The following is a 16,117-nucleotide window of genomic DNA, read 5'->3' as shown; positions in this document are numbered from 1 at the left end:
TTACAGACAGTTACAACTGGCCATAAAATTAGTCCCTGATCAGACACCCATTAACACCCCACTCCTGCTTCAGTACCATTCTACCAAATGATTACAGCCCTCTACTCTGCTTTTCTGTGAACATTCACGGGATTCCTAACTATACTGTATATCAACCCAGTGATTTCTGGACTCAGGGTCGCTACAGAGAAACCCTATCTTGAAAAAACCAGAAGAAGAAGAGGAGGAGGAGGAGGAGAAAAAGAGAAAAAAAAAGAAAAGAAAAGAAAACCAACCAATCAAAACAAACAAAAACAAAAAACAAACAAAAAAACCCCAAGAGGAAATAGTGGGTGGGTAGTGGCACATGCCTTTAATCCCAGCACTTGGAAGGCAGAGGCAGTGAAGTCTCTGAGTTCAAGGCCAGCCTGGTCTACAGAGTGAGTTCCAGGACAGCCAGAGAAAGCCTGTCTCAAACAAACAAACAAACATGAAAACAAAAAAGAAATAATGAAAAAAGCAGATAGGAAGAAAAAAAGCAGATAGGAAGAAATAATCAAACTCAGGTTGAAATCAACAAAATAGAAACAAACAGAAACAATACAAAGAATCATAAAATGAAGAGTTGGTTCGGGGCTGGCGAGATGGCTCAGTGGTTAAGAGCGCCAACTGCTCTTCCAAAGGTCCAGAGTTCAAATCCCAGCAACCACATGGTGGCTCACAACCATCCGTAACGAAATCTGATACCCTCTTCTGGAGTGTCTGAAGACAGCTACAGTGTACTTACATATACTAAATAAATAAATCTTTAAAAAAAAAAGAGTTGGTTCTTTGAGATAGTCAATAAACTTTCAACCAAATTAATCAAAATTCGGAGAGAAGATCCAAGTTGATAAAATTAGAGATGAAAAGAGAGACAAGACAGTAGACACCATGGAAACAGAGTAATTAAAAACATAGTCCACCAAACTGGAAAACCTAAAAGAAACTGATGAATTTCTTAAATAATCTACCAAAGTTAAATAAAGAGGAACTAGACTAAATTAGGTCTGTAACCCATAGTTAGAGAGTTACCAACCACCCTCAGATTGGATATAAGGCCTACTCCTTGAGTGGGAGCCATACAGACACTGGTAAAGCTGCTAGAACCTGAGACTACACGTGTCATAGGCCTAGGGGAAAAACGACTACTATTATTCTGCCAAAGGAGCATGGCAATAAAATGACACCTAATGATATCCTGGTACATCAGTGCATCCCTCATTCTTCACTAGAGACACTTCTTGCAGTAGAGACCCACAACTGAACTATATATAGATAGATAGATAGATAGATAGATAGATAGATAGAGACAGACAGACAGACAGACAGACAGACTGCGGAGCACTCAGCCCTAAATGGGTCGTCAGAACCCTCTCCTCAAGGCTCAGGGACTTATTTGGATGAGGAGGTGGAAAGATGGTAAGAGTCAGAGTTGAAGGTGTCTTTCAGCTACCCTAGGACTGATGCACATTTAAACTCATAGTGACTGTGGCAACATCACACAGCCTGTATTGGTCAAGCCAGACAAAACTCCAGCAGTGAGAAAGGGGAGGTAGACACAAAGCCCCACCCCTAATCAATTGATAGCCTGTTGGGAAACATAAAGTAAGTTTTTTCCGGTAGAATGTTGTTGGGTTTATTAACCACACTCCAGGATAGGCCCAAGTTCCAGGAGTAGTTGACCAAGACAACACCAGATTCCATGTGGGATTTGTATTTTAGTATTTGTATTTATTAAGATTTTGGGGGTTTGGAGGGTGTGGGGGGAAGGGAGGGAGAAAGAACATGAGGTTGGGTGGGACTGAGGTGGGCAGGATCTGGGGGAAATGGGGGAGGGGAAAACATCATCAAATTGTATTACATGAAAAAAATTCGGTGGTTAAGAGCACTGGCTGAGCCAGGCAGTGGTGGCGCACGCCTTTAATCCCAGCACTCGGGAGGCAGAGGCAGGCAATCTGAGTTTGAGGCCAGCCTGGTCTAGAGTGAGTTCCAGGACAGCCAGGGCTACACAGAGAAACCCTGTCTCGAAAAACAAACAAACAAACAAAAAAACAAAAAAACAACCCAAAACCAAACCAAACAAACAAAAAAGAACACTGTCTGCTCTTCCAGAGGTTCTGAGGTCAATTCCCAGCACCCACATGGTAGCTGACAACCACCTATAGGAGGATCTGATGCCCTCTGCTGGCAGGTGAATGTATATGCAGCAGAGCACTCATACATTAAATAAAAAAGCACGCTATTTCTCTGGAAACAAACAAAATTTTTAAAAAAGAAAATAAGATGAATATTGACATTATAGGCCACAGGAATAATCAACAAATGAGTTAAAATCCCAGTTCCTAGGCTGGAAGTATAGATGTAGAGAGAGTACTTGTGTAGTATGTGTGAAGCCTTAGGTTTGATAGTGAAAGATCCTGGCAGAATGTAAAAGGACACAGAAGCCCTGAAATTGGCAAGATTGTCAGTGTTAGCAGAACTAGCTTCACTGATTTAGAAAAATAGAGGTGCACAATGCTCTGGCCACTCCTCGAACCTGTGTGTCTGCCAATGTTCTGACCAGGTGTGTGCCCATTGCTGCACCTTCATTAGACTCTTTCCTTGTACCCCTCCCATACCCATTTCTTGAGAATAGACATTGTTTAGATCTGGAAATCCCCTAATCTCCCCCTTCTCCTTTCCCCCCTGAGGGCCTATAAAAACTGGGAACTCTTTCCCCTCGAGGTCGACTCCTCTACCCCTGCGTGGGATATGAGTCGTCCCCAGAGCTCTGGCTTTCCCTGAATAAAGCCTCATGTGGTTTGCAACAAGCTCGGTCTGTCGTGAGTTCTTGTCTATTGTCCTGAGGCCTGAGCTCCTTTTGGAGTCTTTCAATAGCACCAACAGAAAAATGAAAATAAATAAATCTGTGATAGCCAGAAGCTGGAAACAACCTTGATGTCCCATGACAGAAGATTCTAGACCTCAAACTACTACAGAAAACTAAGCAAATGCTAAATTTGCAATTTACAAAATTTCATTTCTCTCCTAGTCATTGAACTCATCTGGATTCCCTGGGTCTCTAACTTAAGAGGGAGAGGGGTGCCAAGGGTGTTTGGCACATACCCCACCAGCATCATGACTACCACTAAAGGGACTCTGGCCAACTTGAGATGGTGAGCCTGGTTCTGGCAGGCCTTGCCCTTTCCCCATTCCCTCTGCCTTGCTAAAAACCATCAGATTACATTCCTAAGGCTAGCCACCAAGGTGCATTCCCTTATCTGGTCTCTTCTTCCTTTTGAGGCTGACTACCAAAGTCCAGCTATAAAAGCACTGAGGTCTAGCAAGGAAAAGCCCCCTTTGACTCACATAATTAACATGTCCAATTAAAAATTAAACACCGGCCGGGCGGTGGTGGCGCACGCCTTTAATCCCAGCACTCGGGAGGCAGACGCAGGCAGATTTCTGAGTTCAAGGCCAGCCTGGTCTACAGAGTGAGTTCCAGGACAGCCAGGGCTACACAGAGAAACCCTGTCTCGAAAAACAAACAAACAAACAAACAAACAAACAAATTAAACACCTCGTCCTTTATATCTTCATAAACTGCCAATTTCCTAGTGCCATTCCTGTTTCATCAGTAGGCAGAGGTACCACCCCCCAGGGCAAATAGCCTCCTCCCTCTACTTTGTTTTCTCTCTCTCTCTCTCTCTCTCTCTCTCTCTCTCTCTCTCTCTCTCTCTCTCATATCTATGTCTCTTATTTCCTACCCTCTGGGGCAAATAAATCTCTTTTTGTAAGGGTCCCCCAAAACTGGCACCCTGGACTCAAATAGTATGTAACCGCAAAGAGTGTTTTATTCTGCAGAAGTCCAGCATGCTGGGGTCTCCCATTGCTAAGATAGAGAGACCATCAAGTGAGCTTGAAGGCTCGATTTAAAGCGCACTGGATTTCTGGGGTAGATGGGCTTTATCTTATTCTATCTCTAGGCATTCCAGAACCATTATCTGAGTGAGTGCTGTTGTGATCATAAAAAGAGAAAGAGCTACTAAGATCTGTTCTGGCAGGGTGTGGGGGAAGGGTGTGCCTCAGTGGGCCCATGCCTCAGCATCCCTTCCCCCTGAGAGAGCAGCCACATGACGGTATAGTATAGAATAGAGTTTATTCGGGGCATGGGGAGGGGAGTTAAGAGGGTAGTAGAGACAAAGGCAGAGAGGGGAGGGGGAGGGGGAGGGGGAGGGGGAGGGGGAGGGGGAGGAGAGGATTGGAGGCTGGCCATGAGCATATGGAGAGAGGGGGTAAGGGAATGGGGAAAGGGGGGAACAAGGGGCCAAGAGGCAAAAGCGTGAGAGAGAAAGAGAGAGGGATGAGGGGGCAAGCAGCCCCTTTTATAGGGTCAGTCCTACCTAGCTGCTACCAGGTAACTGTGTGGAGGAGCATATCTGGCTGTTGCCAGGTTTCGGTGGGGGTGGAGTCCAGACAGAATACCAACAGGTGCGAAGGCTAGAGCCTGGATTTTTTTTTTTTTTTTCTACTAGTAATCGAGTTGCTTGGACTTGCCCATACCTTAGGCCTAGTCTCTTTAACTGCCAATTTGAAGTGTGTTGCGGAATCTGCCTAGCCTTCTCTGTGCTCAGAACTTGGTCTTGGGGGGTGCCGGGGAGGGGGTGTCCTGATTGGATATTTTTCCTAACAGCCACCACCAAGTCTCCCAAACCTTCTTACGTGGTCTGTTGGCTTTGCTGCTTATCTCTAGTCAGAGAAACCCGAGGGCAAACGATTCAACTGTGACCGCCCCATCTGTATTGCACTATCAGGATCAAGAATAGATTGCTGGTCATTAACACTGCGATTAAGAATGTATATGTATACGTATATAGTCACAATTAAATTTTGCTTTATCATTAATATCGGACACTGCTGGCGTGCCTTTGCAGTCAGTAAACCAGAGACGTGGGGAAGGCTTCGGTATTCGCAGTGTGTGGTTGTGCATAGGGCAACCTACACAAGACCCGCCTCCGCCTCTTCCGTACCCCCGTGAGTGCCACACCGAGAGTAGTCCCCCAGCCTTTTCCGGTGTCCCAGAGTCTCCTCATTTGCGGCCTTCCGGGACACCAGATCTTTGTGAAGGTCTGGGCTCCCTTCCGTCAAACTCTGGGTATCCAACCGCAGCGCTGCTAGCCAGGGCTGTCAGCCCCCAGTGCTAACTAGCGGGCTAGTCGCAGAGTCCGCATACGTGCGGAACCAAAGATGCAGTCTCGGTTTCTAGCAGGTCGCGAAGAGAACAGCAACCCGGGTTCCCGCATGCGCAGTGGAGCACGCTTGCACCCTGGGAAATGTGTGCTTGCGCGGTTGCTGGAGTCGCGGTCTCTTCCCTGGTGGTTCCGACTGCGGAGAGCGGGGAGATGAAGACGAAGGCCACCGCGCCGGTGCCCCAACCTGGGCCTATCAGGAAGCTCGCTAGGAAGAAAGCCAAGAAGAAGTTCAGGAAGAGCAAAGCTCTGGCAGGAAGTGGGGTTCCGGGAAGCCACCCGGCGGCTGTGGCAGGCCGACCGCCGAAGGCCCCCGAGAACTTTTCTCAAAATTGGAAGGCGTTGCAAGAGGTGAGACCGGCGACAGGCCACCTTCATCCCGAACTTTCTGTCAGGTAGCCACAGACTCCGAAGGAGGAAGGGATGTTGCCCTCTGCTTCATTCAAATTCTTTTTCTCAATTATGAATCACTTATCTAGGTTGCCACCCTGGCAACGTCTTAAACTATGTCCCAGAACTCTGGCCCAGTGGTTCTGGAACTATTGTAGCTCAGGGTATACCCACACTAGTGGTTGTCCTCCTACATTAGGTAGCCTCCCTAGTCCTGAGCCTCTATACCTACCCCCATTCATAAATTCTTCCATACTAGTTAGATGCTTTTTTTTGTTGTTTTTGTTTTTTCGAGACAGGGTTTCTCTGTGTAGCCCTGGCCGTCCTGGAACTCACTCTGTAGACCAGGCTGGCCTCGAACTCAGAAATCTGCCTGCCTCTGCCTCCCGAGTGCTGGGATTAAAGGCGTGCGCCACCACGCCCAGCTTAGTTAGATGCTTTTACTGCCCTTGTTTCTTAGACGGGGAAATTGTGACACATAACTTACAGGGTTTGAGTTGAAAGTAGGTCACATACGGTGTAAACAGCAGAACTGGGGTGCTGAATATGCCTTCACTGTCGACTTCTAGGGAGTCTTGAGGAGTGTATGTCATGGAGCCTCAGTAAGAAAGACAATAAGGAATTTCTTGGCCTCCATAACAACACTCCACCTTGTTCCTTAGTGTGGATCTTCCAACAGGACACCCAGGAGCAGCCAAACCCTGTGGACAGTCAGGGCTGTGTATGCTGGTTCTTGTTCTTTCTCCCAAGAAAGTAAAGTGTGCAGGGAGGACATGTTTACTAAAGGAAACTTGGATTTGGCTCTGGTTTCTACAAGAATCTAAATCCTTCAGGCCTTTTAAGTATTAGGGGAGTGAATAAGTAGAAACTCACTGCAACATCTCTCAGCTGGTTGCCATCTTGTTGTGGTCTTAACTGGAGATTTGAACACAAGGAAGAAATTGGTCTCCTGGACCTCTCCTCTACATGGATCAGCCCTATCTGGTTTCACAGGACTTCTTTCTTTCCATTGAACTCCCTTCCTCCAGGTCTTCCTTAGATTCTGAGCTGTAGCCGCCTCCAGAGATAACGGAAGTGATCACTGTGTCCCACAGTGTTGACCATGGAAGTCACTAAGTGAAACTCCAAATAAAGAAGTGAAAAGCACCATTAGTGGTGATGGGAAGTGCATGGATGATAGAATAGATGTACACACAAGTTTCTTGAACCTGTGGTATGTCAGTTCAAAATTAAATGTGGCTTTTAACAAAATAATAAATGTGGCTTATATTTAATTTTGATTCCATTAGCTACTGAAACAAAAGTCACAGGCCGCAGAAAAACCTCTTGTCTCTCAGATGGATGACAAAATGCACCCCCAAATAATCCAGCAGAACAGAAAAAAGGCCTCAGATAAATCAAAGGGAGACAAGCAGAGGACAGAAAAGGCCAAGAGCACTAGGGGTTCTGTTACATCTGCACCTACGGACAGGAAGATACTAGTACCTCCCACAGATACCTCTGGAACAGAGCAGAAGAAAGGAGCCAAGAAGAGGACATATAGTGACATCTCTTCTCATCAAGGGGCTCTCAAGCCTAAGTGGAAAGCTACGGAGGCAGCTGTTATCTTGAATCAGCCCACGCCCACTGAGTAAGTATCAACTCTGCTGTGGTGCCTGGAACATCCACAGAAACAGGTGATCCACTGTCTTCACCACCACCGTTCGGCCCTGGTACAGTCTTCTACCCAACCCTGTGATATTTGTTTGTTCGTCCCTTGTTTCTCCTAGAGTGTGGGCTGCTAAAGGCAGACCCTATTATACAGATAATACTGTGTCTTTGGGCCCCAGTGTAGAGCTTGGCACAAGGTAAGAGCCAACAAAAACTTTTTCATAGTGTGTGCTGGACCCAGAAGGACTCCTGTGAAACCCAGTCCTGCCTTTTTGCCAATTGATGGCTTTCTTGCATCCTTTTATCCTCAGTGTGGTCATCTGTACAGTTAGGGGGACTGAAGTGCACTATGTGTTGCTTAGTGTCTTTTGCCTGCTTAATGAGCACTGTGATAACACCTAGCCTGGATGGGATATGCTTATAAGGCAGGTTGGCTTCCTGCTGCCTAGGATTTTCCTGCCTTCCCTTAAACCTAAAGAAAACCTTGGTCTGGGATTATACAGTGGAGGGTGCGGGCAAAGGGGAAGGAGAACATTTCTTTGGGAACTGGTATGGGAAGTGTGTTTATGAGAGTTGTGTCAGATCAAGCTAAGTGAGCCCATGACAGGCTACAAGATTCAGCTGCTGAAGGGTAAAGGGACGTGAGTTTAACTGCTTCTGCTGAGTTATATAAGCAGGCTGGATTGGAGAGACTACAAGGCCCCTCCCTCCTAAGGCTGATATAAGCAGGAAAGACACACAGGCATTTTACTTTAGCATTTGTGTGTGTGGCAGGAGGTGTCAGGGTATCCTAGTGAAGAAAGCAAATGAGCAGGAAGCATGCGGCCCATCAGTTGAACCTTTTGAGTAAAGATACTGAATGTCTGGAATTCACCAGATAGCCATGAAGCACCCAGTATCAACTCTCTCATGCTTCCAAAGTGTGCACAGGGTACAAGGCACAGGTCCCTGTCTTTTTTTAAATTTTTAAATTTTTTTTGGTTTTCGAGACAGGGTTTCTCTGTGTAGCCTTGGCTGTCCTGGAACTCACTTTGTAGACCAGGCTGGCCTCGAACTCAGAAATCCGCCTGCCTCTGCCTCCCTAGTGCTGGAATTAAAGGCGTGTGCCTGGCTCACAGGTCCCTTTCTGCCATGCACTCCTCTGCTTGTGTTTCTTGACCAGTAGCAAACCTATTGTGTAATTGGAAAATGCCTGGTCATTATACTGAAGTAGGTTACATGCTTCTGTTTCACATTCTGTTTTATCTGTAGTTCTCCTAAGTCTTGGATAATAGATATATTTGCAAATTAAAAGAACAGTAGTGAGGGCTGGAAAGGTGGCTTAGGGGTTAAGAGTGCTGGCTGCTCCTCTAGAGACCTGAGTTAAGTCTCCAGTGCCAGAGATCCGATGATGCATGCCCTCTTCTGGCCATCAGGCGCCAGGCATGCAAGTGATAAATATAATGCATGGGTGCATGCAGGCAAAACAGGATACAAATAATAAAGGAATGTGTGAGAGCAGATTCAGCTGGACTGAGTGTGGAGTGTAGAGGGGGAGCCATCCTGCCAGAGGTCCTTTCGCGAAGCATCCATCTGTGTCCTGGGTCTTTTCACAGCCAGGCATTCTCATCTTTGTCTCATAGGGAAGACATCTGGTTTGATGATGTGGATCCAGATGATATTGAGGATGCCATAGGCCCAGAGGCAGCCATGCTGGTACGGAAGAGGCTGGGGCAGAAGAAGAGGACCATCTCCCTGGAGAAGGAACAAGCCTTTGGCGGGTAAGCTGAGCTCGGGCCATAGCTGCTGGCAATGTTACTCCTTCTGGGGCTGGGATCATGGGAGGAGGAGCAAGCACTGAGCCATGACTGCCCAGCAGTCATGGGGGTGCAGAATGAGGCTTGGCTCACTGGCCTAGAATCCCAGCCCGTGATATCTATTACACTGGGGCCTTTGGTTCCCCTAGCTTGACAAAAGCCTTGGCCCTGGATTGTGAGATGGTAGGCGTGGGTCCCAAAGGGGAAGAGAGCATCGCAGCCCGTGTGTCGATCGTGAACCAGTATGGGAAGTGTGTTTATGACAAGTACGTCAAGCCAACTGAGCCAGTGACTGACTACAGGACAGCCGTCAGTGGGATCCGGCCTGAGAACCTGAAGCAGGGTATGACTGATGTCCATAAGATTTGAGTGTAGTGGTGGAGATGGTAGCAGGACTCGTTTCTCTTCAACTTCCCCTTCTGTGTTCCAGAACATGGCATGGCAGGGGTCCTGACACTGCTTAGCTCTTCCCCAGACTTTGCAGATACAAAAGGAAAGATACCTTTCCTGGCTGTTGTGCTGTTTGTGTCCTGGGCTCTTGGATTATTTTCTGTCTTGTGGCAGTAGGGAATAAACTGGAGCATGTTAGGAACCAGGAGGGAAATCTTGAAGAGTGAGTAGGCTACATGGTAGGAGCTGGGAGGACAGATCACAGGGTCTCTTTGGGAAATTAGTGCAGTAATGGCAGAGAGGCCTCCAGCAGGATCCTTGTGGTCATGACATTGAGTACAGGGTAGGGGTCAGAAGACTGGTTCTGAGGCAGGAGCTAGGTAGGGAGGTAGCTGGAAGAAATGAGCCAACATAGCAGAGGGAGGCTGGGTCTGATTTATAATAGGCGAGAACATCTAGGATGCTTGAGCCTGCCTCCTAGGGAGACCTGGAGACCACTAGGGATGCAACCGTGTTTTTTTTTCCCCCGTTCCTCACCACCCACTGCCTGTTTGCTTCTCCTGGTACCCATGGCTAACATAGTATCTCTGTTGTTCCATAAACCGTAGGCTGGCCAGCCTCTCTTTCTTTTTTTTTTTTTTTTTTTTTTTTTTTTAATTTTTTATTAGGTATTTAGCTCATTTACATTTCCAATGCTATACCAAAAGTCCCCCATACCCACCCACCCCCACTCCCCTACCCACCCACTCCCCCTTTTTGGCCCTGGCGTTCCCCTGTACTGGGGCATATAAATTTTGCGTGTCCAATGGGCCTCTCTTTCCAGTGATGGCCAACTAGGCCATCTTTTGATACATATGCAGCTAGAGTCAAGAGCTCCGGGGTACTGGTTAGTTCATAATGTTGTTCCACCTATAGGGTTGCAGATCCCTTTAGCTCCTTGGGTACTTTCTCTAGCTCCTCCATTGGGAGCCCTGTGATCCATCCATTAGGTGACTGTGAGCATCCACTTCTGTGTTTGCTAGCAGCCTCTCTTTCTATCTCAGAAGAGAGGTTGGTCCTTTAGCTCTGAATAGAGCTGGGCAGTGAAGTAGTTTTGGGGCCCATTCTAGTAGAGGTGGGGGCAGGGTGGTCCTCGAAGGCTGTCAACTGGGAAGGAGCAGCACAGCAGACCCTAGGGTCTGTGCAGCCTCCTTTGCACTGTCTGGTTCGCAAATCCAGTCTGACTCTACTTAGGAAGTCATAAGTATGAGAATGGGAAGCCTGTTGCCAAGTGTCCCTGAGATAGTCTAAATGTTCCTGGACTTCTAGGTTAGCAGTAGTTTGCTAACTGGTACCAGTCCACTGACTGTGATTGGCTTTGAGTGGAGTTCTTGTCTTTTTTCCAACTGTCTCCAGAAGTGGGAGCAGAGCACAAGGCATAGTGGGGTGCCTCCTAGCCCTTCCACTTCCCTGGAAAAATGGACACTTCTAGGGACCTACCTCCCACCACAGCTTTGTGTATCATGAAGGGCCTGACCTGTTGTTACCAGTCCGGCCAGGAATGGAAGGAACTTCCCTTAGAATCTTAGTGAGTTATGTGTTGTTAATCATTTCTTCATTTGGTTTTCAGGAGAAGAGTTTGAAGTTGTGAAGAAGGAAGTGGCAGAAATGTTGAAGGGCAGAATCCTGGTGGGGCATGCGCTACACAATGATTTAAAGGTGCTGGGCTCTTCCATGTGAGCCACACAAGCCTTACATCCCTGTCTCCAAAAGCACTACTCTGGAGGCTTTTTCATTTTGATTTTTTATCTAGACTTGGGATTTCTCTAGGAATAGTGTCAGGTACCTGATGTCTGGCTGTGTTCAAGAGACCACATTAGGTAGTTTTTGGAGTCCCGACTACATTGGGGGTTTCAGTGCCAGAGTATTGACAGCTCAAAGTAGGGGAGTTTTGAATGTCACCTACCTGACATGGCAGATGGCCTGGTGTCTAGCTGTGTGCTCCAGGGCCAGAGACAAATCTATGCACCCTGTCAGAGCCCTAGGGTTCTTGTTATGTGTCCAGTTTATATCTGGGCATTGCTGCGATGCTGGAAGCCCACCTACCTGGGTTTATTAAATGGATCACTTTAAGTTCACAAGCAAACTGCTGCCTAATCCATTTGAGGGTGCAGCAGGAAAATGGGAGCATAGTCGACTTGGCAAAAGGGACACCTCTGTTGTCACCTGGTGTGGTAGACTCCAGAGACAAGGTTTCTTTGTAGCCCTGCTGTCCTAGAACTCACTAAGTAGAACAGGCTGGCCTGGAATGCAAGAGATCCACCTGCCTTTCTGCCTCCTGAGTTCTGAGATTAAAGATTACTTATTTTTCTGTGCATTGCTGTTTTGCCTACCCTATGTGACAGTGCCAGATTTCCTGGGACTGGTGTTGTAGACAGTTGTGAGCTCCCTTATGAATTCAGGACATTGAACCCAGATCCTCTGGAAGGGATCCAGAGCAGCCGGTGCTCTCAACTGCTAAGCCTTCTCTCCAGCCCCAGAGATTCTAATGCCAGACATCAGAGCCTTGCCGGGTACACCAGGAGTTACACAATGTAAACAGATCTTGTTTAATCCTTTGAGGAATAGGCTTTTGTGGGTAGCAGAGCTAAGTGTTAGGGGGTTGGGAGCAGATTCCAGGGGAGCAGTGGATATGCATTCAGGGACTTCTCCACGGCTCCTCAGCATCCCAAGTTTCTGAGTTGAATGTTGCTGCCGCTTCAGCTATCCCTATAGGAAGGGAACTGAATGGGCACGTGCTTCCTCAGGGTGTCATTCCAGCTAGTCACCTCCTTTAGAGGCCAGCCACAGCCAGCCAGTTAGGTAACTGAGCTCAGAGGACTCTACCGAGTGCTAGGGCATGTGACAGTGGACCTTGTCCTTCCTGGATGTGATCTGTAGTGCCACTGTATTCATGTGTTTCAGGAACCTCTAGATGGGAGTTTAATTCTCATTCAATTATTTGGGGCTAGAGATGTATGTAGCTCAGTGGCAGAATGCGTGCTTCGTGTGTAAAGGCCCAGGGTTTCGTCCCAGCACCAAAAAAAGAAAATAACAAATGTTCCAACAATTAAAAATTAACCAAAGTCAACTGCTCACTGATATGATGAGTCACCTTGGAGAAGACTGCCACCAGGGCCACACCTGCCTCCTCTAGTGGGTCACTTTTTTGGACCGTATGAGTCTAGAAGTGTGTTACATTGCGGGGTGAGCTGTTAGATCTCACGTCTTGCTCCCCCATGTGAACAACCAGCTCAGAGAAGTCAGCTGCAGGTTGACTTTTTCGCAACATCGTTGATGTCAAGATTTTGTTTATTTTTCATTTATTTATTTATTTATTTATTTATTTATTATGATTAAGTACACTGTAGCTGTCTTCAGACACACCAGAAGAGGGCATCAGATCTCATTTCATGTGGTTATGAGCCACCATGTGGTTGCTGGGATTTGAACTCAGGACCTCTGGAAGAGCAGGCAGTGCTCTACACCACTGAGCCATCTCACCAGCCCCTATTTTTCTTTTTTGAGACAGGGTCTCACTGTATAGTCCTGGCTTGCCTTGAACTCACAAGAGATCTACCTGCATCTATCTCTAGAGTGCTAGGATTAAAAGTATGCAGCACACCTGTTCAAGATTTTATTTTTATTAACATGGTTCTGAATATTGGGCATCGCCTTAAGTCAGGGAAATGACCTTGCGAGACTGCTTCTTCCTGAGTGTTAGCACCCAGCGGTGCCAGCCCTGTGAGACGCATTGTTACAAACTGAATGGAGATACTTGTCATTTTCTTGTAGGTTTTGTTCCTTGACCATCCAAAAAAGAAAATCAGGGACACTCAGAAATTCAAACCATTCAGGAGTCGAGTAAAGGTACGGAATGAATGAGTCTTGGGCCGTGAGTAGCCCCTGGCACTGACCCCTCTGGCTAAAGGGATCTAGTTTGTTTTGGTTTCTCACTTTAACCTTTAAGAGTACTTGTCACTGAAGTCTGGCAACCTGATTTTGATCCCTGGAACTCCCATGAAGGCAGGAGAGGTTGTCCTCAGATATGGCTCAGTGGTACTCGGTACTCTTGCAAAGGACCTGAGTTCAATTCTCAGCACTCAACGTCAGGTTACTCACAATCCCTGTAACTCCAGTACCAGGAACTCTGACCTTCTCAGGCCCTGCAATTATGTGCACATGCCAACATGCAGCCAGACATACCTATATATAACTAAAAAGAACTTAAAAAAATTAAGCCAGGTGTAGTGGATCACACCTTTAATCCCAGCACTAAGGAAGTAAAGATAGGCGGATCTCTTGAGTTTGAAGCCAGCCTGGTCTACAAGGAGAAACCCTACCTTTAAAAAAACTAAAATAATTAAAAGCACTCTACCACTTGGAATATTGCCAGCCCCAGCTCTTCCTCTACTAGCTGATGAGCAATGTCATAAGCCATAGCAGGCTGATGGTTGCAGCCGTAAGTGCCACATACTCCTGGTGAAAGGGAGAGTGCGGGTCACTCGAGTGTGCTCAGGCGCCAGCTGTGTCCTCTGTGGGCACAACCTGTGGAAGCAACACATTCAGTGGAATTCTTTTCTCTACAGAGTGGACGACCGTCTCTGAAACGGCTTTCTGAGAAAATTCTGGGGATCAGGGTCCAACAGGCCGAGCACTGCTCAGTGAGTATCATTGGGTTACAGCCCCTGACTTTTTAACACCTATGGTTCATTTGACCATAGAAACAGGAAAGGACCCTAGGCAGAGCAGGCTTACAGAATGTTGTTATATCTTACATATTTACATTTCACTTGAACTCAATACAAAGAATAATATAGAGTAAGGATTTGGACAAAATTCACCAGTCTAATTGAAGGCTGTTTGTATACTTCCAGTTATTGAGTAATAATACCTGAGGTGGGGACTTCATGGTAATGAGGCTTAGCTGATTGGAGAGAGGCCAAGGAGGAAGGAGAAACAGGTCACTCTTGGCAGAACTGACTGGTGCCATTTGACCTCCCACTAGACCCAGCTCTGAAAGGTCCCACTCCCCTTCATTGCCACACTAGGCTCCTGCGTGAGGGTGGAACCTTTCCAAACCCTAGCAAAGGAGCTTTAGGACTGTATGATTTGAGGTTCTCGGTCCTAACAGGTCCTCCTGGCCAGGCAGTGTGCTTCAGGAGAACAGGTTCCCCTGTGCTGTAGCCTCTGACTCTTTGAACCCTTCTGCCTGTCTCAGCTGTTGTCTGCTGTGAAGCTCCAGCTTCCTCCTGCTGTGGGGCCTCCCTTTCTGCCCCTGTAAACAGAGTGGCTGAGTTTGAAGCACAGGAAGTTAGATTCAGATTCTGCTAAAAGTGGTGCCCTGACCATTTTGTATGGTTTTCTCCTTCACTGCCCTTCCATAGTCACCCAGGGAGAGAGAGAGAGGGGTGTGTGTGTGTGTGTGTGTGTGTCTGTCTTGGCTTTGCAGCCTCAGTAGTGTGGCTGTCATGAAGACTCAGTAGTTGTAGGGTTACTTCTGTGGCTGTAGTCCTGTGTTCTCACTAGCTGGCTGGTGGAACATTACTGTCTGTCACCCAGATCCAGGATGCCCAGGCAGCAATGAGGCTTTACGTCATGGTGAAACGGGAATGGGAGAGCAGTACTGCAAACCGGCGTGCCCCAGCTGCCACTCCACAGCACCGCATCAAGAACTCTTAGCACCATCCTACTGCTGTCGCCACCACCCTGTCCGTCAGAGACTTCTCAATCCAGTGGCAGTTGGGATGGGGTTATGAGGCCTGTCAGGTCTATGCACAGCAGGGACTCTGTCTTTGGTGAGCTTTCTCAGAGCCATGGCTGCAGGCATGTGAGCTGCGGGAACTTCCTCCTGAACTACCCAGGGCCTAATCATCCAGCACCTGTGTGTTGAGGTAGACTGGTCAGATACAGGGCAGAAGTCAGGGGTGTAGGTTCGAGGAAGGAGAACATCATTGGAATGGAGGAGAGTGCTGCAGAGTCTATGTCTGCTGACCACCTGTGCTACCACTTAACAATGAGCATAGCTGGTCTCAGCCAGGGCACTCAGCACCTTCCCTTAAGGAGCAAGAAGCGCCTTCTCTGTCAGGTAAGGGGATAAGCTCTGCTGGATCCAAGGGATCCAGGCTAAGGGCGTTCAGTCTGCTGCAAACCAGTCTGGCCAGCACAGCAACCGCCCATTGAGGACTTTCTTAAAGCTACTGGGCTGGAGGTCCTTTCCCACTCCTTTGTCCTTTGCTTGGCCTAAGATGCCAATGCCCCGCCATGTTTTCTCCAGAGAGTCCTTGGGGTGAGCCTTGGGGCACAGGTACACTCAGAGGTCTGAGAGCCTACCATGTGGAACAGTGTAAGCAGAAAGGCCATCTTCCCACTGTCCTGCCAGCAGCTGTTCTGGGTAGCAGCAATTGCAGAGTGACCAGTGAACTTTATGGACTTAGCTGACAACTCCTAGAACATGTGCACCCATGCATATGATGACAGATGTCTGCTTTTAATGCAGCTGTGGACTGAGGTGTGGCTCAGAGGACACTTGTTCACTAAGTGTAAGACCCTGGTATCCTTTCCTAGAACTGTCAAAAATAAATGGATGGATCAAATGGAGTGTGTGGAAGTTCATGTTTTTTC

The 16,117-nt window shown here is 47.5% G+C and overlaps 1 protein-coding gene across 4 annotated transcripts; it reads left to right on the top strand.

The window, feature by feature from the left end:
- The first annotated feature begins 5,265 nt into the window (after positions 1-5,265).
- Rexo4 (REX4, 3'-5' exonuclease) lies at positions 5,266-16,093 on the top strand. Of its 4 annotated transcripts, NM_207234.2 has the most exons (8): positions 5,266-5,600; positions 6,929-7,269; positions 8,912-9,049; positions 9,235-9,428; positions 11,085-11,173; positions 13,289-13,363; positions 14,083-14,157; positions 15,056-16,089. In NM_207234.2, the coding sequence occupies exons 1-8, from the start codon at positions 5,334-5,336 to the stop codon at positions 15,173-15,175; spliced, it is 1,299 nt and encodes a 432-aa protein (NP_997117.2). In that variant the 5' UTR covers positions 5,266-5,333; the 3' UTR covers positions 15,176-16,089. The 4 variants fall into 4 exon arrangements, 2 of the variants coding, with proteins under 2 accessions (NP_997117.2, NP_001349805.1); NR_156410.1 differs by lacking the exon at positions 9,235-9,428; NM_001362876.1 differs by lacking the exon at positions 13,289-13,363.
- The last annotated feature ends 24 nt before the right edge of the window (positions 16,094-16,117 follow it).

This window comes from Mus musculus, chromosome 2 (genome assembly GCF_000001635.26).
Source record: "Mus musculus strain C57BL/6J chromosome 2, GRCm38.p6 C57BL/6J".
Taxonomy (NCBI): domain Eukaryota; kingdom Metazoa; phylum Chordata; class Mammalia; order Rodentia; family Muridae; genus Mus; species Mus musculus.
The sequence above is the reverse complement of the archived record's forward strand: the minus strand, read 5'-3'. Positions and strand labels throughout refer to the sequence as shown.

Coding starts and splice junctions, on each gene's coding strand:
- Rexo4 (NM_207234.2), top strand. CDS start 5,334: ATGTGTGCTTGCGCGGTTGCTGGAGTCGCGGTCTCTTCCCTGGTGGTT. Junction 5,601..6,928: donor ATTGGAAGGCGTTGCAAGAG/GTGAGACCGGCG, acceptor TGATTCCATTAG/CTACTGAAACAAAAGTCACA. Junction 13,364..14,082: donor CATTCAGGAGTCGAGTAAAG/GTACGGAATGAA, acceptor TTTTCTCTACAG/AGTGGACGACCGTCTCTGAA.